Source organism: Hemiscyllium ocellatum, chromosome 32 (genome assembly GCF_020745735.1).
Source record: "Hemiscyllium ocellatum isolate sHemOce1 chromosome 32, sHemOce1.pat.X.cur, whole genome shotgun sequence".
Lineage (NCBI taxonomy): Eukaryota > Metazoa > Chordata > Chondrichthyes > Orectolobiformes > Hemiscylliidae > Hemiscyllium > Hemiscyllium ocellatum.
The window spans coordinates 43,082,860-43,108,170 of NC_083432.1; the positions used below are offsets into that span (position 1 = coordinate 43,082,860).

General features: G+C 44.5%; 1 protein-coding gene across 1 annotated transcript in view; it reads right to left on the bottom strand.

The window, feature by feature from the left end:
• LOC132830950 (alpha-2,8-sialyltransferase 8F-like) overlaps positions 1 to 15,339 on the bottom strand; it is a 38,049-nt gene extending 22,710 nt beyond the window's left edge. The window contains exons 1-4 of the mRNA XM_060848913.1: positions 15,293 to 15,339; positions 13,781 to 13,867; positions 9,328 to 9,402; positions 4,290 to 4,373 (exon numbers count right to left, since the gene is read on the bottom strand). Coding sequence (XP_060704896.1) covers positions 4,290 to 4,373; positions 9,328 to 9,402; positions 13,781 to 13,867; positions 15,293 to 15,339 — 293 coding nt within the window. The remainder of the gene's footprint in view (positions 1 to 4,289; positions 4,374 to 9,327; positions 9,403 to 13,780; positions 13,868 to 15,292) is intronic.
• Between the last annotated feature and the right edge of the window lie 9,972 nt (positions 15,340 to 25,311).

Here is a 25,311-nt window from a genome sequence, read left to right on the forward strand (position 1 = left end):
GGTTGAACAGACAGGCAATCCTTTCCATAGATAGAAGGCAGAGGAAGATTGACCTGATGACTATCATTAAGATTATGGAGATATTACTTGGGCATATTCTTAGAGATGAAGTTTATTTGCAAGCAAGACCATCACCAAGGACTATAAATATACGTCGCAAATAAAACAAATTTATCAGAGAGAAGAAACCTCTTCAACCAGAGTGTGTGGTTAAATATGGAAGTCACTACCGCAAGGTTTATTTGAAGCAACTGGCATTGATGAATCCAACACAATTTATAGAGGAGCTGAATGGCCTATTCCTACTCCTAGATAGGAACAATGGAACATCCCAAAAGGTTTCACAGGTGCATTATAAAACAATGCAGGACATCATGCCAACAATTGACAATAGACAATTGGTGCAGGAGTAGGCCATTCTGCCCTTCGAGCCTGCACCACCATTCATTATAATCATGGCTGATCATCCTTAATCAGTATCCTGTTCCTGCCTTATCTCCATAACCCTTGATTCCACTATCCTTGAGAGCTCTATCCAACTCTTTCTTAAACGAATCCAGAGACTGGGCCTCCACTGCCTTCTGGGGCAAAGCATTCCACACAGCCATCACTCTCTAGGTGAAGAAGTTTCTCCTCATCTCTGTCCTAAATGGCCTACCCCTTATTTTTAAGCTGTGTCCTTTGGTTCAGCACTCACCCATCAGCGAAAACATGTTTCCTGCTTCCAGAGTGTCCAATCCTTTAATAATCTTATACGTCTCAATCAGATCCGTTGTTGTGGTTCTGTTCGCCGAGCTGGAAGTTTTTGCTGCAAACGTTTCGTTCCCTGGCTAGGGAACATCATCAGTGCTATTGGAGCCTCCTGTGAAGCGCTGCTTTGATGTTTCTTCCGGTATTTATAGTGGTTTGTTCTTGCCGCTTCCGGGTGTCAGTTTCAGCTGTAGTAGTTTGTATGTGGGGTCCAGGTTGATGTGACTGTTGATGGATCTTCTTGCCATTTCCGGGTGTCAGTTTCAGCTGTAGTGGTTTGTATATGGGGTCCAGGTCTATGTGTCTGTTAATGGAGTTTGTGGATGAATGCCATGCCTCTAGGAATTCCCTGGCTGTTCTCTGTCTGGCTTGTCCTATGATGGTAGTGTTTTCCCAGTCAAATTCATGTTCCTGGTTGTCTGAGTGTATGGCTACTAGGGATAGCTGGTCGTGTCGTTTTGTGGCTAGCTGATGTTCATGGATGTGGATTGTTAGCTGTCTTCCTGTTTGTCCTATATAGTGTTTTGTGCAATCCTTGCATGGTATTTTGTAAACTACGTTAGTTTGGCTCGTGCTGGCTATTGGGTCCTTTGTTCTAGTGAGTTGTTGTCTGAGTGTGGAAGTTGGCTTGTGTGCTGTTATGAGTCCTAAGGGTCGCAGTAGTCTGGCTGTCAGTTCTGAGACGCTCCTGACGTATGGTAGTGTGGTTAGTTCTTTTGGTTGTGGCATGTCCTCGTTCCGTGGTCTATCTCTTAGGCATCTGGTGATAAAGTTGCGTGGGTATCCGTTTTTGGCGAATACCTTGTATAGGTGTTCCTCTTCCTCTTTTCGCAGTTCTGGTGTACTGCAGTGTGTTGTGGCTCTTTTGAATAGTGTCCTGATGCAGCTTCGTTTGTGTGTGTTGGGGTGGTTACTTTCATAGTTTAGGACTTGGTCTGTGTGTGTTGGTTTCCTGTTGGAACCAACTATGATGGTTACCATCATAGGACAAGCCAGACAGAGAACAGCCAGGGAATTCCTAGAGGCATGGCATTCATCCACAAACTCCATTAACAGACACATAGACCTGGACCCCATATACAAACTACTACAGCTGAAACTGACACCCGGAAGCGGCAAGAACAAACCACTACAAATACCGGAAGAAACATCAAAGCAGCGCTTTACAGGAGGCTCCAATAGCACTGATAATGTTCCCTAGCCAAGGAACGAAACGTTTGCAGCAAAAACTTCCAGCTCGGCGAACAGAACCACAACAACGGACACCCGAGCTACAAATCTTCAACCAGACTTCAATCAGATCCCCTCTCAGTCTTCTACACTCAAGGGTAAACAAGTCCAGTCGCTCCAATTTTTCAACATAAGATAGTCCTGCCATTCCAGGAATTGACCTCGTGAACCTACGCTGCACTCCCTCAATAGCCAGAATGCCTTTCCTCAAATTTGGCGACCAGAACTGCACACAATATTCCAGGTGCGGTCTCACCAGGGCCCTGTACAGCTGCAGAAGAACCTCTTTGCTTCTATATTCAATCCATCTTGTTATGAAGGCCAGCATGCTATTAGCTTTCTTCACTACCTGCTGTACCTACATGCTTGCCTTCATTGACTGGTGTACAAGAACACCCAGATCTCTTTGTACTGCCCCTTTACCTAACTTGTTTCCATTTAGATTGTAATCTGCCTTCCTGTTCTTGCCACCAAAGTGGATAACCATACATTTATCCACATTAAACTGCATCTGCCATGCATCTGTCCACTCACCTGATCTGTCCAAGTCACCCTGTAATCTCCTAACATCTTCTTCACATTTCACACTTCCACCCAGCTTTGTATCATCAGCAAATTTGCTAATGTTATTATTAATACCATCTTCTATATCATTAATATATATTGTAAAAAGCTGCAGTCCTAGCACTGATCCCTGCGGTATCCCACTGGTCACTGCCTGCCATTCTGAAAGGGAACCGTTTATCACTACTTTTTGTTTCCTGTCAGCCAAACAACTTTCAATCCAAGTTAGTACTTTGCCCCCAATACCATGCCCCCTACTTTTGCTCACTAACCTCCTATGTGGGACTTTATCAAAAGCTTTCTGAAAGTCCAGGTACACTACATCCACTGGATCTCCCTTGTCCATCTTCAGAGTTACATTACACCCAGAAATGTCCGCCATTGTTCCTCCACTATCATCCCTGCTAAGGTATTGCACCATTGAACTTTGGCCAGCTCCTCCCTCATAGCTCCATAGTTCGCTTTATTCAACTGAAATATTGTCACTACCGATTGTACCCTCTCCCTTTCAAATTGCAGATTATGGTCACTACCTCCTAATGGCTCCTTCACTTCGAGGTCCCTGATCAATTCTGGCCCGTTGCACAATACCAGATCCAGAATTGCCTTCTCCCTGGTCGGCTCCAGCACCAGCTGTTCTAAGAATCCATCTCGGAGGCACTCCACAAAGTCTCTTTCTTGAGGTCCAATACCATCCTGATTCTCCTAGTCTACCTGAATGTTGAAATCCCCCATAACAACTGTTGTAGCATCTTTGCGACAGGCCAATTTCAGCTCCTTATTCAACTTACACCCTACATCCATATTACTGTTTGGGGGCCTGTAGATAACTCCCAAGAGGGTCTTTCTACCCGTAGAATTTCTCAGGTCTATCCACACTGACTCTCCATCCCCTGATTCTAGGTCGCACCACGCAAAGGACTGAATATCATCCCTTACCAACAGGGCCACCCCACCCCCTCTGCCCATCAGTCTGTCCTTACGATAGCATGTGTAGCCCTGAATATTCATTTCCTAGGCCCTGTCCACTTGAAGCCACGTCTCAGTTATCCCCACAATATCGTAGCTGCCAATTTCCAAAAGAGCCTCAAGCTCATCCATCTTATTTCTAATACTTTGTGCATCCATATATAGTATTTTTAACTTGTTACTGCCCTCACTCTTCCTATCAACCCCTGTGTCACTCAACCTTAGGACATGATCCCTTTTTGAGTCTTCTGCTTCATTGATACCGTTATCTTTCTTGACTTCCCTTGTTCTAACTTTCCCTTCAATTTCCTTCTTAAACTTCCAGTTTGTCCCCTCCCTCCCGCTATTTAGTTTAAACGCAGCTGTGTCGCAGTAGCAAACAAGGAGTTACGCAGTCAGCTGACCAAAGGTTTGGTCGAAGAGATACATTTTAAGAAGCATCTTAAAGAAAGAAAGCAGAATCGAGTGTCTGAGAGGGGTATCAAGGTCAAGCCAACACAAACATGAGATGCACATGAGGTCAGGATGAGAGACCTGTAGATGTCAGGAAGGCTCACGGGATTGGATAAATTAAATTTACATCAATGATTCTGATTAAGGGTGTGATAGAAAGCAACAGAAAAATCTGACAATGAGAAAAGGGATAGAATCGTATGTATAGAGCATAAAAAGGCTGGTATAAGCTCATTGAATCACATGGCTTGCTCTGCATTGTAAATATGTTTTAGGATGTTTTTCAAAAATATCAACATGTACCACTCTAGGGCAGAAAGTACCTGAACTCTTCAATTGCTGCCTCCTGCTTTTGCCACTGGCAATGCCAAATCTCGGTGATGTTTTTAAGAAGGTCTTCAGCCTGTCTGCAATTCAATGTCAAAGGAAAAGATAAGGGGCTTACGGAGGGACAAACATTGATTTCATCAAAATGCAGAGGTGCACAATGAGATTTGCAATTGATCTGATTTTGGAAGTCGGCAACAAAAAACTAAAGACAGGTTACAAATGAGCACATTTCCACACCTTGATTAAAACAAATCCACTCCATCTCAATTCCTCTCAATGATTCTCCCCCAGACATGCAATAGACTCTCACTCAAAATGGGTGAGCCAAAGGTTGCTTATACCAAAGGGCTGTTTTTACATAGCCACCTGATGAAAGCGCTCCGTACGCTGGTACCTCCAAATAAAACTGCTGGACTATAACCTGGTGTTGGGTGATTTTTAACTTTGTCCACCCCAGTCCAACACCAGTTCCTCCTCATCATGTTTACATAACTAGTTGATTGGGAGAATGATTGCTGCTTAAAATGTAAATGTATAGTGCTTGAAACTTAAGTCAGGATGGTCTATAATTGAAGAGTTTAGAGTCCTATAGATGTACAGCATGGAAACAGACCCTTCAGTCCAACTTGTCCATGCCAGCCAGATATCCCAACCCAATCTAGTCCCACCTGCCAACACCCGGCCTATATCCGTCCAAACCCTTCCTATTCATATACCCATCCAGATACCTTTTAAACATTGCAATTGTACTAGCCCCCACCACTTCCTGTGGCAAATCATTCCATATACGTACCACCCTCTGTGTGAAAAAGTTACCCCTTAGGCCTCTTTCATATCTTTCCCCTCTCACCCTAAACCTATGCCCTCTAGTTCTGGACTTCCCCATCCCAGGGAAAAGACTTGTTTCCCTCAAACAAATGAGGAGGGATAATTTTACACCCGGTGTTTTTGTTGTCGCAGGGAACACTCCCTGCCAGACATTTTTCAAAAAGTGCCAATGAATTTTCACTTCCTCATACGAACTGTTCCTGGTTCCTTCAACATCCAACCTCACCTTTCCCTGTTCACTTGCCACCTCCCCCCCATCTCCAAATATTTTCCTAATCAATATGTCATTTGGCACCAAAGTTTAGCCTCAACAACAGATTCCTCGGATCCTCAGGTTAAATCCTCATTCACAACTCAGCCTCCAGAACAAGCAGTATATCCCTGTTCTTGGCTTTCAGTCAAGTTGCTGGACTCCAGTCCATGCTTATGACACAAAGTCACATCTTTTCCCTCAAATGACTTTCCACTGAAGCCAAGGCTACTCTGCAAAAACCAGAACCTTTCAAGTGGTCTGTTATCATCAAATTAATTTCCTTTTAAGAGTGTTCTCCCCTGCACAGGAGCATAGTTTAAAAAGGAGGCGTGCTGTTCAAGATGAAGATGAGGAGGCAGCTTTTCCTACAGAGGGTTGAGTGTCTATGAAACTGCTTTCCCAACAGCGTTGTGGAGACAGCATCCACAACCCATCCAGTTGGGTTTCCTCCGGGTGCTCCGGTTTCCTCCCAAGATCCAAAGATGTGCAGGTTAGGTGGACTGGCCTTGTTAAATTGTCCCATAGTGTTCAGGGATGTCTAGGTTAGGTGCATTAGTCGGGGTAAATGTAGGAATGGGTGGGTTACTCTTCTGAGGGTTGGTGTGGACATGTTGTGCCAAAGGGCCTGTTTCCACACTGTAGGGATTCTATGAAACTATGACTCTCTTGATCCCCTTATTAATCAAAGATGATCACACAAGAATGTTCTGTATATGGAATGCCAGAAGAAGTGGTACATTTACAACAGTTAAAAGACACTGGGGCAGATGCATGAATAGGGAAGGTTCAGAGGAATATGGGCCAAAGCACAGGCAAGTGGGACTTGTTTAGATTGGGGAACCTGGTTTGCATGAACTGGGTGGACTGAAGGGTGTGTTTCCATGCTGTATGGCTCTATAAGCACCTATGTATCTCTGTCTTAAATATACTCAATGACTTGGCCTCCACAGCCCTCTGTGGCAATGAGTTCCACAAAGTCACCAGCCTCTGCCTGAAGAAATTCCTCCTCATCTCAGCTCGAAAAGATTGTCCTTTCACTCTGAGGCTATGCTCTTCAGGCCTAGTTTCTTCTGCTAGTAGAAACATCTTTTCACATTTGCTATGGCCAAGGCTCTCGGTAGTCTGTAAGTTTTAATGAGATCACTCCTCATCCTTCTAAATCCCATCGAGTACAGATCCCTAATCCTGAACCTCTCCGCACATGACAAGCCCTTCATTTCTGGAATCATTCTAGTAAAAGTCCACCAGGTCCCCCCCCCAAAAGCTGGAATATTTGTCCTTACATACAGGACCCAAAACTGCTCACAATATTCCAAATGCGGTCTGACCAAACTTGATACAGCCACAGCAGTACATCTCTGTTCTTATATTCCTGCCCTCTTGAAATGAATGTCAACATTGCATTTGCCTTCCTAACTACCAAGTCAACCTGCAGATTACCTGTAAGGGAATCCTGAACTCAAGTCCCCTCATGCTTCAGATTTCCAAAGCCTTCCCCTTTCTAGAAAATAGTCTACATCTCTATTCTTCCTACCATCGTGCTTAACCTCACATTTTCCCACAATGCATTCCACTTTGCCCACTCTCCCAACCTGTCCAGGTCCTTCTGCAGCCTCACAACTTCCTCAATACATCCCATCTCTCCACTTATCTTTGTGCCATGTGCAAACATAGCAACAATGCCCTCAATTGTTTCATTCGGATCGTTGGTGTATAACGTGAATAGTTGTGGTCCCAAATGCAAAACTCCACTAGTCGCTTAATTTGTCTATTCATGTGTAAAAATCTAACCTGATTCAGGTGTACGATACTGGGCAAGCGCTGCATTAATTGGAGAGGTTATTTTTCAGATTAGACATCCATCTGATGTGGATGTTAAGAAAAATAAAATCCCAGAGCACTAGTTTAAAGAATATCATGGCCAATATTTATCTCTCAAATCAACATCACTAACACAAATTATCTGGTTAAATATCAAATGTTTCTGGGAGCTTGTTGTACATAAACTGTCACATCCCAAACTTTACAACAGTGTACTTATGTAAAGTGCTTTTGGGATGTCTTTAGGTAATGACAGACACTATAGATAGTAGTCCTTTTTATTTTAAATAGATTCTCTAGATGGCGCAGCCAATTTGGGGAAAGTATATAAGAGCATGCTTTTCCAAACGTTTTAGAGAACGAGGGAAGAGTTTTGTGGCAATGACCTCTGAATGATGTTAAGAAATGTCACCTTGGCAGGCCCCCATTGGGGGCATCATAACAATGTTCTCATTCATATTGGATCAAGCACAGATTGGCAGCCATTAGTTTTGTGTGGACGGTGTTCTTCTAACGTGACACAGGAATAGAACACAAGTCCACATTCTTCAAGTAGTCAGAATGCAAGATGATCCTTATAAACTGCCCGCTGCTTATTTCAATAACCTTCTCACGTGGGCACATAGTGTCCACTTGGTGGGGGGGGGGAGCAGTAGGTGGAAGGGGGAAAGAGGTGAAGAGGTGCCACTTTGAACCAGTGGTGCCAGACAGTGCCAACAGGAGTTCTCCCATGTCATATTTTGGGTTTCTTTGTAAGATAGATAACAGCAAATAGAGTGAATTGTCATTTGTATCAGGTGCTAACCAGAATGGTCAACGGTAAGCAAGATGGAAATCAGCGTGTCATCCTGGAGTTCAGAGTTTCTTGTGATCACACGGCTCACTTTCAATTAAGACATGGGAACATGGTCTTCAGCTGCACGTTCCTGCCTTTTCCCCATAAACACCGATTCTCTTTCTGATTAAAACTCTGTCCATCTCAGCCTTAAATATACTTCACAAGCCCAACTCTACAGTTCTCTGTAGTAAAGAGTTTCACAGATTCACAGCCCTAAGAGGAAGTTCCCTCAAAAGATTTGCAAATATGTTGCCATGGTTGGCGTATTTGAGCTATAGGGAGAGGCTGAATTGGATGGGGCTATTTTCCCTGGAGCGTCACAGACAGAGGGGTGATCTTGTGGAGTTTTGTATAATCATGAGCAGCATGGATAGAGTGAATAGCCAAGGTATTTTCCCTGGGATGGGGGCGTCCAGAACTACAGGGCAAAGGTGAGAGGGGAATGATTTTAAAAATATCTAAGGGACAATTTTTGTGTATGGAATGAGCTGCCAGATGAAGCAGTGGAGGTTGGTACAACTACAACATTTAAAAGGCATCTGGATGGGTTTATGAATAGGAAAGATTTAGAGGGATTTGGCTAACTGCTGGCAAATGGAACTTTATTAGTTTCAGATATCTGGTTGGCTCGGATGAGTTGGACCGAAGGGTCTGTTTCTGTGCTGCATGACTATCTCAATCTTTAATAAGTAACATCTTGTTCTGAGATTATACCCTCTACTTCTGAGTACTCCCACAAGGAGAAACATCTCAACATCTACTGTGAAGTCCAGCAAGAATGTTGTTCACTGTAATATTGCAGCGTTTACGGGCTGAAACTTTGAAATTCTTTGCAGTTAGACACATTTGAATCACAGAGCCCCTAACCATCATGACTGCCATGATACAAATTGATAAACTGAGACCAAGAGTGGAAGTTTATGGAAATACAGAAGAACTCTGGTTGTACTGGACAAGTGGCCAACAGTCCTGCTTCCTAATTATACAGACATGGAGACCTCTGCCTGAAAGTTTAGGGACTCCCAGTAGAAGGGTCAAAACAGAGGTGGAATTGTCCTCTCGAGCCCACCATGCTGACAGTCACAGAATGACAACAGCGCCCTGAGCACTAACCATCTCTTTCAATTCCCAGGCTCTGGAGAGGCTGGTCCAAATGTAGTCAGTGGGGCGTGATGGAAATAAACCGTATGCTTCAGACAGATAAGCAGGTCAATTCGTTTATTAGCATCTAAAATCATTCAGAAAATCTTGCAAGATAACATTGAGCAAGAAACAAGGAAAGTTGACTCACCTTTTAATGGGAGATGATGCAATCTCCTTGTAAAGCCTTGCACACTCTGTTGCATTCTTATCCCAGAAATTCTGACTAAACAACAAAATAAGTTTTATTATTGAAGAACCGTGTTGAGTGAAAAGGATATTATAAACTGGAGGGGGTGCACAAAAGATTTACCAGGATGTATCCGGGAATACTGGTTTGAGTTATAAAAAAGAGCGTGGGAGATTGCAACCTTTCGAGGTTTATAAAATCATGAAGGACATAGATAAAGTGAATTGCAAGAGCCTATTCCCTCGCATGGCGCGTTCAAAACCAGGCGGCGTATTTCAAAGGTGAGAGAAGAAAGATTTAAAGAAGACCCAAGAAGAAATTTTGCTCTTTCACACAAAGAATGGCTCGTGTGTGGATCGAACTGCCAGAGGGAATGGCGAATGCAGGTACAGTTACAATGTTTAAAAGACATTTGGATACGTTCATGAATAGGAAAGGTTTGTTGGGAAATGAGCCAAACACAGGCAGGTGGGACTTGTTTAGTTTGGGGACAGGGTTGGGTCAAAGAGTCCTACAGCATGGAAACAAACTCTATGAATCACTGTGTAGGGGAGGCAGTATTGCCATTGAATAGTAATCCAGAGATCCAAAGAAATCCTTTGATTTAGATTAAATTAGATTAGATTCCCTACAGTGTGGAAACTGGCCCTTCGGCCCAACAAGTTCACTCCGACCCTCTGAAGAGTAACCCACCCAGACCCATTCTCCTACTCTGTATTTATCCCTGACTAATGCACCCAACACTACGGGCAATTTAGCATAGCCAGTTCACTGAACCTGCACATCTTTGGACTGTGGGAGGAAAACGGAGCACCTGGAGGAAACCCACGCAGGCACAGGGAGAATGTGCAAACTCTACACAGACAGTCACCTGTGTCTGGAACCGAAGCCGGGTCCCTGGCGCTGTGAGGCAGCATTGTTAACCACTGAGGTCAAATTTGTCTTTAATTAATAAACCTGCAATTAAAAGTTAGTCTAATAATGATCATGAAACTATTTTTAATTGTCATAAAAGTCAATCTGCCTTACATGCCTAGCAATCTTCCATCCCTACCTAGTCTGGTCTACATGTGACTCCAGATTCACAGAAATGTAGTTAACTCAATTTCCCTTGGAAACAGCCCTAAGGTCACCATAAAGTGGGCGGCACAGTGGCACAGTGGTTAGCACTGCTGCTTCACAGTGCCAGAGATCTGGGTTCAATTCCCGCCTCAGGCGACTGACTGTGTGGAGTTTGCACGTTCTCCCTGTGTCTGCGTGGGTTTCGTCCGGGTGCTCTGGTTTCCTCCCACAGTCCACAGATGTGCGGTTCAGGTGAATTGGCCATGCTAAATTGCCTGTAGTGTTAGGTAAGGGGTAAATGTAGATTGTTAGATTTTTGAGATTTAGCAACTCTAGACTGGGCATCCATAAGGGTTATCGCTGTGTGGGTCATCAGCGATAGGGTTAGGGTTAGGGTTAACCCTATTGCCGTGGGTCATCAGGAGACATACACTCAGAGCACAATCTTCAATTTTATAGGCTTGACACATCCCTCACGGCACCATTACCATCGAGGGAGGGGGATCAACCAAGAATTAAAGATGTAGTGCAAAAGGGCGTGCCTGGAGCAACACTAGCCATTCCTAGACACAAGATGCCAAAGAGATATGGCCACAACTTCCAGATGACTCGTACAACAAACAGTGCAAGCAGCTGCAATAGACAGAGCCAAGCAATCCCACAACCAACAAATCAGAACTAAGTTCTGCAGTCCTGGTATATCCAGTTGTGAATGGTGGTGGACAATTAAACAATTCACGGGTGGAGGAGGCTGTGTAAATATCCTTGCCTCAGTGGTGGGGAAGCCTTACACATCACTGCAAAAGGATCAGGCTGAAGTATTCATGGTAATGTTGAGCCACAGGTTCTGAGTGGGTGATCATTTTTTCCAGAGGTGCTCAGCATCCAGATGCCAGTCTTCAGCCAATTCAATTCATTCAAATTAATATCGAGAATAGGCTGAAGGTGCTAGATACTGTAAAGGCTATGGGCTCTGACAACATTCTGACCATAGAATGGAGTTTGATTCCACCCTCAAGCAACTGTCTGAGTGGAGTTTGCCCGTTTTCCCAGTGTTTGCGTGGGTTTCCTCCAGGTGCTCCGGTTTCCACCCACAGTCCAAAGACGTGCAGGTTAGATGAATTGGCCATCCTAAATTGCCTAAAGTGTTCAGGGATGTTTAGGTTAGGAGCATTATTCAGGGGTAAATATAGAGCAATAGGGTCTGGGTGGGTTACTCTTCGTAGGGTCAGTGTGGACTCATTGGGCTGAAGGGTCTGTTTCCATGCTGTAGGGATTCTATATATAAAAAAAAGTCTTGTGCTCCAGAGCTACCAGACTCCAAACTATATTGTTCCATAATAGCTCCAACATTGGCACCTAACTAGCAGTTTTAAAAAATTACCCAGGTATGTCCTGTCCACTGAAAAAAGGACAAGATACAATCAGAGAAATGTAGCCCCAGTATACTCTACCGTCAAAATGATAGAGATGATTGTCAACAGTGCTATCAAGTGGCACTTACTCAATAACACCCTGCTCACTAACACTCAGATGCATTCTGGCAGACCCACTCAGCTCCTGATCTCATTACAACCTTAGCTCGAGCATAAACGAAAACAGCTCAAGAGAGTCAGAGAGAATGATTGCCCTTGACATTAAGGCAGCATTTGACCACGTTTGACATCAAGGAGCCCTATTAAAACTAGTGTCAATTGTGACAGAACTGTGCCTTGAAGAGAGATGTGTTGGGTGCTGTTTCTCTAATAGAGGGGTGTGGTGTCTAATAGAGGGGTGCGGTGACAGTGTTACCAGAACATCTCCTTTAGACTGGCGCTTGGCAAAGAGCTTTTCAATTCTTGCTGTGTGTGTGTTTTTCACGAGATGAAAAAAGATCATGTATGCAGGGTCAGGGTTCAAACAGACCTAAAGAGGCTTTCAGTTAGTGAGAAGATTTCTGCTGGCAGCTGACCCAATGGATTTCTCTGCTGGAGTGAAGTCTTAGACAGGCAGGCTGCCTCTTAAAAATCAAAAGAGGCAGATTGTTTCATTTTTCTGGACTGGGGAGAGAGACAGCACATGAGAATCATAGCTGTTTTGCTGAATTACATTTTTGCCAAAGGGCGTGTCTGTGGGAAACTGCTTACATTAGAACAGTTAAATCATATATTATCTTGTGAAGTAATTCAATAGAGTTATTTTAGTTACACTCTAAGAATAATACGGGTTTTGATTAAAGCCTATTGGTGGACCATGCAAGTCACATCTGGAACACAGCACCTTACACTTGCCTTTAAATAACAAAAAAGTCAGGGTCAACCCTATCTGACTTTAGTTTTGGGGGGTCTAGTCTTGTCCATAACAATGGGAATCAGCATTAAACCTCTCCATTGGAGACAGTCATCCCAAGCAGAAAGGAAGATGTTTGTTACTCTGAGATGCAGACAGGTTTGGTGCACAAAGTTTAGAATGCAGGTACATCAAGTAATTCGGAATGTTAACAGATTATTTTAGTTGATTGTACTCACTTTTCCTGTCAAAGGAGACACTGCATTTATACAGAGGTCTGGTGAGAACACACTTAGGGTACTACACACAGTATTCGTCACCTTATTTAAGAAAGGATGTAAATGCACTAACACACCCAGATCTCTGCGCTTCGCAAAGCGCAGAAATTGCTCACCAATAACAAAATGCTTTTTTGATTTATTCCTCCTGTCAAAAATGGACAATTTTCCATTTTTCCATGTTATACTCCATTTGCCACATCTTTGTCCAGTTTCTTTATCTGTATCTTTTTGTAGCTTCCTTATGTCCTATATATTTTCCTACTTTGCATCATCAGCCAATTTGGAAACAATATCTTCTATCTCTCCATCTAAATCACTTTTTCAGTTGAGGTCCCAGCACCAATCCCATGCCACACCTTTCATTACATCTTACTAACTGTGTGGAATTTGCACATTTTCCCCATGTCTGCATGGGTTCCCTCCCACAGTCCAAGGACGTGCAGGTTAGGTGGATTGGCCATGCTAAAGTTGTCCCGGGATGTGCAGGCTAGGAAGGTTAGCCAATGGCAAGTGCAGGGTTACAAGGATAGTGTGTGGGGGTGGATCTGGGTGGGTTGGTCTTCAGAGGGTCAGTGTGGACTTGATGGGCTGAATGGCCTGCCGCAACACTAATTCTATGTAATGACTTATTTTAAAATCAGTAAATGTTCTTCTCGTTTCTTTATCTCTGTCCAATTATCAACACTATGGTCATTGCTACCAAACTATTGCACTGGGATTGGATTGTCACTGAAGGGTACCTGGTCAAATCGAGGCCAGTAACCAGCCGAAACCTTCTTAGATTTAGCCCCACTGTTTCTTACCTGGAAGCACACTTGTCGCAACCTCTGTCGCCAGCTTTCTTTTCAATGACATGTATTTGCCCTTCTTTAGGGTAGGTGATCTGTGACCTTGAAAAAGGAAGCATGAGCTAGCATCAGTTTTACTAATATACATAACAAAAACTGAAAGAACTGCTGGTGCTGTAAATCAGAAAAAAACCCAGAAATTTCTGGAAAAACTCAGCTGGTTTGGCAGCATCTGTGGAGAGAAAACAGAATTAACAGTGATCCTTCCTCAGGACGAATATACTGACTAATATTTTTGCCTGGAACAGAAAAAGGAGAAAGTGAGGACTGCAGATGCTGGAGATCAGAGCTGAAAATGTGTTGCTGGAAAAGCGCAGCAGGTCAGGCAGCATTCAAGGAGCAGGAGAATCGATGTTTCGGGCATGAGCCCTTCTTCAGGAAAAGGGCCAATGGTAACATCGACCAGAATGGTCACCATGATTTTGTAACCATGGTTTCTTTGTTACAACAACAACACGGCACGGTGTCTCAGTGGTAAGCACTGCTGCCTCACAGCGCCAGGGACCTGTGTTCAATTCCCACTGTGGGCAACTGTCTGTGTGGAGTTTGCACATTCTCCCCATGTCTGCGTGGGTTTCCTCCGGGTGCTCCGGTTTCCTCCCACAGTCACAAAGATGTGCAGGTTAGGTGAATTGGCCATGCTAAACTGCCCATAGTATTAGGTGTATTAGTCAGGGGTAAATGTAGGGGAATGTGTTTGGGTGGGATGCTCTTCGAAGGGTTGGTGTGGACTTGTTGGGCTGAAGGGCCTGTTTCCACACTGTAGGGAATCTTAAAAAAATCTAAAAACCTAAAACAAAGTATGCATTCATATAACCCCTTTCACCATACTATTAGAAAAGACAACTTCCTACCAAAGATGCTACATAAATATAACAAAGCGCCCCAACACACTTCATATGAGCATTGTAAAACAAAGTGTGACACTGAGCCATATAGGCAGATCACCAAAAGCTTGCTCAAAAGGTGAGTTCTAAGAAGTGTCCTTCAAAAGGAGCATTTAAAAGCTAGTGAGGTGCAGGAAGGAAGGAATAGGAGAGTGAAGATGGAAGGAATAAAATTTCATAATGAGACATTTATAAATAAATCATTTTTATGTTTATTCATAGTTAAATACCATGTCTTTGTCAGAGAACTAATACTTAACTTTCCCCTTTACTTGTCCTTTACAAAGTGCGCGACTTTACCCACCATTAAGTAGATTAGGTTTTACTGTCATATGTACTGAAGTCCAGTGAAAAGTGTACAAATCACCATTCTCCAGCACCATCTTAGACACAAAGGTACCTAGGTACAACATCTTAGATGTAAAGTAGAAAATAAAGAAATAAGAAATAAATAAAAGTTTAGCATTACAGTCCTTCTTAACGGTTTAGCCAGGGAGGTGGATCCAGGCTGCTGGACATCTGACACTGAAGTCATCACCAGTAAGTGGTCCCTCAATATGCCACTGCAGAAATGTGTCACTGTTCTTCAGTGCCATCTTGCTTCACCAATGACCCACACGGTCTCATGGTTGCAATCTTGGCAAAGCAGCTGCTGCTGAAACTACTGGTTGCTGTCCACAGAAGGTAAGTATGGTTAAGGTTAAAAAAAAACAGAAAGAAAAAGAAACTTAAAGCAGATGGAGCAGAAGAGTCTGCACTTGGCTTTATCTCGTCATCGAATAAAAAGCGAGGTCTGCAGATGCTGGAAATCAGAGCTGAAAATGTGTTGTTGGTTAAAGCGCAGCAGGTCAGGCAGCATCTAAGGAACAGGAAATTCGACATTTCTGCTGGACACATTTTCCTCATTCCTGATGAAGGGCTTTTGCCCGAAATGTCGAATTTCCTGTTCCTTGGATGCTGCCTGACCTGCTGCGCTTTAACCAGCAACACATTTATCTCGTCATCACCAACACCGCCACAAGATGAGAAATATGCAGAAAGGAAACATCTGATAGGTATGTCATATCAGAGCTTATTATCACATGGCTTGAATATTTAAGCAGTAGAACAGTGAATGCAATATACATTGGGGAGGTGACCGCCTAGTGGAATTAGCACTTGACTGATGATCCAGAGATCCAGTTAACATTTTAGGGACTGAGGTTTGAATCCCAGCATGGTGGAATCTGAATTCAATTAAAAAATGAAAATCAGCAAGTAAGAAAGTCTAACGATGACCATGAAACCATTATCGATTGTCTGTAAAAACAAACTGGTTCACTAATCTATCTGAAGGAAGGAAATCTGCTGTCCACCTTACTATATAGTTGACCCTCAATTACTCTCTGAAATGGCCAACCAAGCCACTCCAGTCCATAAAATAGATTTCTTAAAAGTCTTTTAAAGAATATGGACATCTCAGTATCAACTTAGGCATCAGAAACAACAAACTCAAGCATATAGAAACATGAAATCTTCTTTACTAACAGCTGGGAAGTCTGCCAAAGTTGGGAGAGCTGTCTCACAGACTAGTCAAGCAACAGCCTGACATAATCATTCTTTCAGACAAAGGTCCCAAACATCAACATCACTGGTGTGTCATGTCCCACCAGCAGAACAGACCCAATTAAGACCGTGGCACATTGGAGGCAATATGCCAAAGAATTCTCAACAGTGAATCTAGACCCCAGGAAGTCTCACTGCATTGTTGAGAGGAGAGAATAGAGTACATGCTTAGAGATAGACAGAAAAAGAGACAGGCAGGCAAAGTGTTTTAGATTAGATTACTTACAGTGTGGAAACAGGCCCTTCGGCCCAACAAGTCAACACCAACCCACCAAAGCGCAATCCACCCAGACCCATTCCCTTACATTTACCCCTTCACCTGACACTACGGGCAATTTAGCGTGGCCAATTCACCTGACCTGCACATCTTTGGACTGTGGGAGGAAACCGGAGCACCCGGAGGAAACCCACGCAGACACGGGGAGAACGTGCAAACTCCAGACAGGGAGTCACCTGAGGCAGGAATTGAACCCGGGTCACTGGCGCTGTGAGGCGGCAGTGCTAACCACTGTGCCACCGTGCAACCCACTGTGCCACCCTCTGTGCCACCGTGCCACCGTGCCACCCATGGTGTTGGCTGATGATAAGCTGAGATAGAGCGCCAGAGAGAGTGAAGATGAGAGAAGCATAGGCAAGCATGGTGATTGCTCATTAGGCAAGAGAACACGAGAGTGAGGCATTGGAAAGCAAAGTGATTGCTGATGATAAGAGGGAGAGTGAGAAAAAGGCATGAGGGTGCAAAGTAATTGTTGATAAGCTGAGAGAGATAGATATGCTAGAGTGATAATAAGAAATGTAAATCATTGAAAATGGGCTGGCTGTGCTGGGGGAAATGCATACAAAACAGAGGTGTGGCTGTAGATAATAATATGAAGGAAGGTGTTCACATTCTTAAACTCAATGTTGAGTCCTCCAGTCTGTAAGGTATTCAGCAGAACATCAGAACTAGGAGCAGGAATAGGCGATCTGGTCGTTTGAGCCTACTCTGCCATTCAATCAGGTCATAGCTGCTCTTTATGTGGATTCAGCTCCACTTACCCGCGCTCTCACCATAACCCTAATTCTTTTATTGTTCAACCAAAAAAATCTATCTTAGCTTTCAAAACATTTACTGAAGTAGCATCAACTACTTCCCTGGGCAGGGAATTCCATAGATTCACAACCATCTGGGTGAAGAAGTTCCATCTCAATTCAGTCCTAAATCTGCTCCCCTTCATTTTAAGGCTCTGCCCTCTTGTCCTAGTTTCACCTGCCAGTGGAAACATCCTCTCTACTTCTATCTTATAGAAATATATAAAATTATGGAGGGAATAAATAAGGTCACCCCTCATTCTTCTGAATTCCAATGAATATAATCCCAGTCTACTCAGCCTCTCCTCACAAGCCAACCCCCTCAACTCCAGAATCAACCGAGTAAACCCCCTCTGCACCCCCTCTTGTGCCAGTACATCCTTTCGCAAGTAAAGAAACCAAAACTGCACCGTACTCCAGGTGTGGCCTCACCAACACTCTGCATAAGTGCAACATAACCTCCCTGTTTTTAAAATCAATCCCTTTAGCAATGAAGGACAAAATTCCATTTGCCTTCCTAATTACGTGTTACACTTACAGACCAAACCTCTGATTCATGCACAAGGACACCCAGGTCCCTCTGTCTAATAGCATGCTGCAACTTTTACCGGTCAAGTAATAATCCTTTTTGTTGTTACTCCAACCAAAATGGATAAATTCTTATTTATTGACATTGTACTCCATCTGCCAGACCTTTGCCCACTTACTTAAAGTATCTACGTTCCTTTGCAAAGTTTCACAGACCTCTGCACACTTTGCTCTGCCACATATCTTAGTGTCATCTGCAAAACACACACTACATGTGGTCCCCAACTCCAAATCATCGATATAAATTGTGAATAATTACAGTCCCAACACTGATCCCTGAGGCACACCATTAGTCACTGATTGCCAACCAGAATAGCACTCATTTATCCCCACTCTACGTTGTTGCGAAGTGGCGTGTTGTTCCTCCACCTTACTATCAGCTCTCGATACCATGCAGCATCCTTTTTCCACTAGAAATCAGATACTTCAGATCATGTGCTTGATCTGGGGCCAAGTAGCTAATTAGGACTTTTCATGCATCCCTTCAAAGAATGTCAACCAACCAGAAATTGAGAAACTGGACAGTAATAAGAATAGCAAACAGGTATCAGTCCAATATTCCAATCTATCATACCACTCATCACCAACTCATCTGCCAACATTAAATAATTTTACCAAAATTCCTACTGTTAGGGTGAGCATGTGGACAGAAATATCATCATGCTGAATGGGTTTTTTAATTTATAAATTTATAGGTTATGTACAATAACACCATAACTCTGAGCATGTTATCCTCACTTAACTAGTTCACAGTCAGCCAGTACAACTCATTTGTGAATTTTTTGTATGGTAACAGTAATGAAATAGCAAATCAATAGACCTGTTTGCTGTCCCCTTTACATTGCTTTGATCTGTAAATACATTTTACCCTTATCTATATAGCTTTATGGATTCATAGTTTATGCCTACATTTTTCTACAATATATGTCTTGGCTAGGCACTAATACTGACACATCAATGCACCAACGTATGGCTACAGATAATGGTAATACAGGTATGTGCAAATAATGTGAGTTATGTCATTAAGATTAAAGGGATGAACTGGGATGTTGTGGTGTTTCGTTTGTAAAGTAAATCAGATGTCCAGCCTAATGCTTTGGTGACAATGACTCCTAAATTTTAAATCCCCTTAAGAAAGTGCAGAGTCAAACGGAATATGAGACTACTGATGTAAACACAACCTGGTTAGCTTCATAAACTCATGAGGGGCATGGATAGGGTAAATACACAAGGTCTTTTCCCCACGATGGGGAAGCTTAAAAACAAGAGGCAGAGGTTTAAGGTGAGAGGGGAAAAGTTTAAAAGGGACCCAAGGGGCAACATTTTCCACGCAGAGGGTGGCACGTTTATGGAAGTGGTGGAGGCTGGTACAATGACAACATTTAAAAGGCATCTGGATAGGTATAGGAATAGGAAGGGTTTAGGGGGATATTGGCCAAGTGCTGGCAAATGTGACTAGATATACGTGGGATATCTGGTCAGCATGGACGAGTTGAACCAAAGGGTCTGTTCCAGTGTTGAACACCTCTATGACTCTCTTTGGTCTGGTCTATGACTCCAGATCCATAGCAATGCAGTTGCCCCTTTACTAACAAGTCATTACAGTCAAGAGCAACTAGTGACAGGTAACCAACTGCTGACGTTTCCAGCAACAACACCTCATGGAAGAAAGAAGCAAACACAACTGCCCCACCCACTCTGCCGAGGACATGGAGGTCCTGGGCCTCCTTCACCGCCGCTCCCTCACCACCAGACGCCTGCAGGAAGAACGCCTCATCTTCCGCCTGGGAACACTTCAACCCCAGGGCATCAATGTTGACTTCAACAGCTTCCTCATTTCCCCTTCCCCCACCTCATCCTAGTTTCAAACTTCCAGCTCAGCCTGTTCCCATGACTTGGCTGGACTGGTCCAACCTGCCTATCTTCTTTTCTAAAACAGTTGTAAAACAGTTTTCAGAAAGGGCACACAAGAAGTTCAACAGAATAAATTTGATAGGCAAAGTAAGGTAATCAAGAAGGTGAGTGGGAGTGAGGTTAAGTGAACAAAAAGCTGGTACAAACTCTCAAACAGACTCGTTACCACAGCCACATCTCTCAAACAGACTCGTTACCACAGCCACATCTTCTCAAACAGACTCGTTACCACAGCCACATCTCCTTCCTCAGCACCGCCCTCCTAACCTGCAATCCTCTTCCTGACCTCTCCGTCCCCACCCCACTCCGGCCTATCACCCTCACCTTGACCTCCTTCCACCTATCCCACCTCCATCGCCCCTCCCCCTAGTCCCTCCTCCCTACCTTTTATCTTAGCCTGCTTGGCTCTCTCTCTCTTATTCCTGATGAAGGGCTTATGCTCGAAACGTCGAATTCTCTATTCCTGAGATGCTGCCTGGCCTGCTGTGCTTTGACCAGCAACACATTTGCAGCTGTGATCTCCAGCATCTGCAGACCTCATTTTTTACACAAACGTGATAAGCCTGGTGGCTTGAATTGCATCAATGACTGGTCAATGTTGGCGTGCAGATGAAGGATAAACCAGCAGAAATGCACAAAGCACTGCCTGTGCAAAGCACAAATAATGAGGCATTAATGGAATGCCCATTATATTTAAGAAAATGACAGTGAATAAACAGGTCTGTATTTAAAAACTACAGTGAACACACGGAGAGAGAGAGAGAGAGAGAGACTTTGTGTTTAATTGTGAATATGGGGGTAAGACCCCCCTCTTCCTGTTAGTATTCTTGCTCAGTTTGACCAATCTATCTATCGTCATTCTACCAAAGTACAATGGGGTAAAAACAATGACTGCAGATGCTGGAAACCAAAATCTTGGATCAGTGGTGGTGGAAGAGCACAGCAGTTCAGGCAGCATCCAACGAGCAGCGAAATTGACGTTTCGGGCAAAAGCCCTTCATCAGGAATAAAGGCAGTGAGCTGGAAGCATGGAGAGATAAGCTAGAGAGGGGAGGGGGGGGGGGGAGAGAGTAGCATAGAGTACAATGGGTGAGTGGGAGAGGAGAAGAATGTGATAGTCAGGGAGGAGAGGGTGGAGTAGAAAAGAAGATAGGCAGGTTGGACCAATCCAGACAAGTCATGGGAACAGTGCTGAGCTGGAAGTTTGAAACTAGGATGAGGTGGGGGAAGGGGAAATGAGGAAGCTGTTGAAGTCAACATTGATGCCCTGGGGTTGAAGTGTTCCCAGGCAGAAGATGAGGCGTTCTTCCTGCAGGCGTCTGGTGGTGAGGGAGCGGCGGTGAAGGAGGCCCAGGATCTCCATGTCCTCGGCAGAGTGGGAGGGGGAGTTGAAATGTTGGGCCATGGGGCGGTGTGGTTGATTGGTGCGGGTATCTCGGAGATGTTCCCTAAAGCGCTCTGCTAGGAGGCGCCCAGTCTCCCCAATGTAGAGGAGACCACATCGGGTGCAACGGATGCAATAAATGATATTAGTGGATGTGGTGGTAAAACTTTGATGGATGTGGAAGGCTCCTTTAGGGCCTTGGATAGAGGTGAGGGTGAAGGTATGGGCACAGGTTTTACAGTTCCTGCGGTGGCAGGGGAAAGTGCCAGGATAGGAGGGTGGGTCGTAGGGGGCATGGACCTGACCAGGTAGTCACGGAGGGAACGGTCTTTGCTGAAGGTGGAAAGGGGTGGGGAGGGAAACATATCCCTGGTGGTGGGGTCTTTTCGGAGGTGGCGGAAATGTCGGTGGATGATTTGGTTTATGCGAAGGTTGGTAGGGTGGAAGGTGAGCACCAGGGGCGTTCTGTCCTTGTTATGGTTGGAGGGATGTGGTCTGAGGGAGGAGGTGCGGGATGTGGACGAGATGCGTTGGAGGGCATCTTTAACCACGTGGGAAGGGAAATTGCGGTCTCTAAAGAAGGAGGCCACCTGGTGTGTTCTATGGTGGAACTGGTCCTCCTGGGAGCAGATACGGCGGAGGCGGAGGAATTGGGAATACGGGATGGCATTTTTGCAAGAGGTAGGGTGGGAAGAGGTGTAATCCAGGTAGCTGTGGGAGTCGGTGGGTTTGTAAAAAATGTCAGTGTCAAGTCGGTCATCATTAATGGAGATGGAGAGGTCCAGGAAGGGGAGGGAGGTGTCAGAGATGGTCCAGGTAAGTTTAAGGTCAGGGTGGAATGTGTTGGTGAAGTTGATGAATTGCTCAACCTCCTCACGGGAGCACGAGGTGGCGCCAATGCAGTCATCAATGTAGCGGAGGAAGAGGTGGGGAGCTATTTTTCCCTCTCCAGACGCCCCCAACAGTACCCTTCCACCGACACTCTCATTCGTTTGCCCGAACTGGTCCTCACCCTTAACAATTTCTCCTTTGAATCCTCCCACTTCCTCCAGACCAAAGGGGTAGCCATGGGCACCCGTATGGAGCCCAGGTATGCCTATCTCTTTGTTGGCTACGTAGAACAGTCCATCTTCCGTAGTTACACTGGCACCACTCCCCACCTCTTCCTCCGCTACATTGATGACTGCCACCTCGTGCTCCCGCGAGGAGGTTGAGCAATTCATCAACTTCACCAACACATTCCACCCTGACCTTAAATTTACCTGGACCATCTCTGACACCTCCCTCCCCTTCCTGGACCTCTCCAGAGCCTCAAATACAAGTAAATACCACCTTGTACAATTGTCTTTGGGTTTTGCTGCAACTATGGTGGAAGTCAAACCCTAGTGGTTGATTGTTCTCCATATGCAAAGGCTGAGCAGAACTGAACTGCTTTGGTAGCAATGTGTACGGACAAAGTTTTTTAAAAATGAATAACATATATCTTTGCCATTTAAAAATGGCCTTTTAGAAACAAGATATATTAATTTCAGGTTTGTATTTACATCTCATGAACTTGAATGCCATTGGCTGCCGGTGATAATCAATCAGCTAACATGCTTCCAAACCATCCTCAATGTTCCTCAGTAAGCACAGTGGTCAGCACTGCTGCCTCATAGCACCAGAGACCCGGATTCAATTCCCGGTTCAGGCGACTGACTGTGTGGAGTTTGCATGTTCTCCCCGTGTCTGCGTGGGTTTCCTCCGGGTGCTCCGGTTTCCTCCCACAGTCCAAAGATGTGCGGGGCAGGTGAATTGGCCACGCTAAATCGCCCGTAGTGTTAGGTAAAGGCGTAAATGTAGGGGTATGGGTGGGTTGCGCTTCGGCGGGTCGGTGTGGACTTGTTGGGCCAAAGAGCCTGTTTCCACACTGTAAGTAATCTAAAAAATCTAAAACTCTTTTACGAGGTTACACACCACAAAATCCTTGTGGAAACAGTCCATCTAATCCCTGGAGAATTGGCTAGCCTTGGACTTTCTGAGTTCCCTGATGGTACAGTCAAGATCAGAAACAGAGTGTGGCAGATCGTTTCCCACCCATTACTCCTTCGTAGCCTCCAACAAGGAAGTAAAAATCCACACAACTCCGCCACGTACCCATCCCCCCCCCAAAAAAAACTTTTTTAATAGAAATCTTGATGTAAAAACCTTAATTTGGAAAAAAAATTGGTCTTTGAGAGCTGTTAGTACTGTGCTGTTGGGTTTTATAATTAACCAGGAGGGAACAGCGAACAAGTGAAGATACTCAAAGTCAACTTGCCCAAGCAAGAATGTTCAAATCGTCAACTGGAATTGGGTGGGGTAAGGGATCAGCAGCCGGACTTCTTGGGTACCAGACCCCACACACAAAAAAAAAGCCAGAAATATTCCCAGCCTCTAGATTACCTACAGTAACACATCCCAATCCCTCCATCTCAAAAAACTTCGAGGCTAAGTGAGAAAGGAGACTGCAGTAAATGTCGAACAAGGATATCAACTACTGCAAACGTGTTGCTGGTCAAAGCACAGCAGGCCAGGCAGCATCTCAGGAATAGAGAATTCGACGTTTCGAGCATAAGCCCTTCATCAGGAAAGGATATCAACTAGCCCAGAAACAAGTGAGCTTCTTTTTAAAAAGAAAGAAAATGACCTACCTGTAATTCAACTGGGTGAAGAGCACTATGATAACGAAAAGAGAAAGCGCACTGATGCACATTGTCTCCTTAAGAAAGAGGGGCATAGCGAGATTCCTGAAATGCAGCAGAGAAATGAGGATTTCTTGTTTTGGCTGACCGTACAGGTTATCCTTTTGGGTGTCTGTTTTCTTTATTTTTCTCCAGCTTTCTGGAGAAAAGGCACATCAGGCGTTCACACCGGAGGTTAGAACGCGATTCCCTGAGACTAGCGTCGAGCTCGTTGTATTTCCAATTGCTGCGACCATTCAGCCCCTCTTTGCTGCACTCCCCCTGTCCGGGCTAGCGCTGCCGATTACCAATGACCTGTCGTGGGATCAAACCGTGGCTTCACTTTGCAAGACCAGCGTCCCATCTGCTTATGAGATACTCTCGGGTCTGGCTGCTATTCAAAGGAAAAACTGTAATCATCAGTGGCGAGGGTTAAAAAAATCTTTTGCCTCCTGTGACTAGAGCACGCTCCCAATCCCCGACAAGCTGCATCGCCTCTAGGATTTTTTTTGACATGTACTGTATATCCCCATAGAGGTCAGGATTAGTGACAGATTGCTGAGCCAATCATTGGGTCGTTTCTTCTCTTTTAACCAATGCCATGGAAGAAGGCAGATCTTCCTAGCCTCTACGCTTACTGTTCGTGGAACGTGGTTCGAAGTCAATCCTAAACCAGCGTTCGAGTGCGATGTACTTTGTACCATGCTCATCAGAGGACTGGTGTGATAGTGTCCCTGCCTCTGAGCTTGGAGACCTGAGAGCTGAAGTCCTACCTGCCCCAGAGGTGTGTAACAACATCTCTGAACAGGTTCCTTCGAAAGTATCGCCAGCATTGGTGGCAATGTCCCTGGTTCTGAGCCAGGGGACTGAGTTCAAAGCCTCACCTGCCCCAAAGGGGTATTGCAATAGCTTCGGATAGTTTGAAGAGGAAAATGTCACCAACACACCTTAGAGCCAGCTTTACCTGAGGGTGGCACGATGCGTTAATCAGCAGCAAGTTTATAAAACGTTTCGGGACAGAATGACTCGCCAGGAGGATGTTCAGTCCATCAAGTCAGTCTTAGCTCTTTCAAACAATAATCCAGCTAATCTCACTGTCAGTCACCCACATTCTTTCCTTCCAAATATTCATACATTGTGTTTTGATACCAATTATTAACACTGACATATCATTTTAGAACAATTCATTCCACGTTCTAATCATAGTTCTATTTTCTACGTGTTCCATCTGAGTCCGCTGCAAATCACCTGAAGTTTTAGTCCTCTCCTTTTCAGGAATTAAATTTTACTTGAATTCCCTCCCTACAACTTTCTCTCATTTCTTTCCCAACCCTT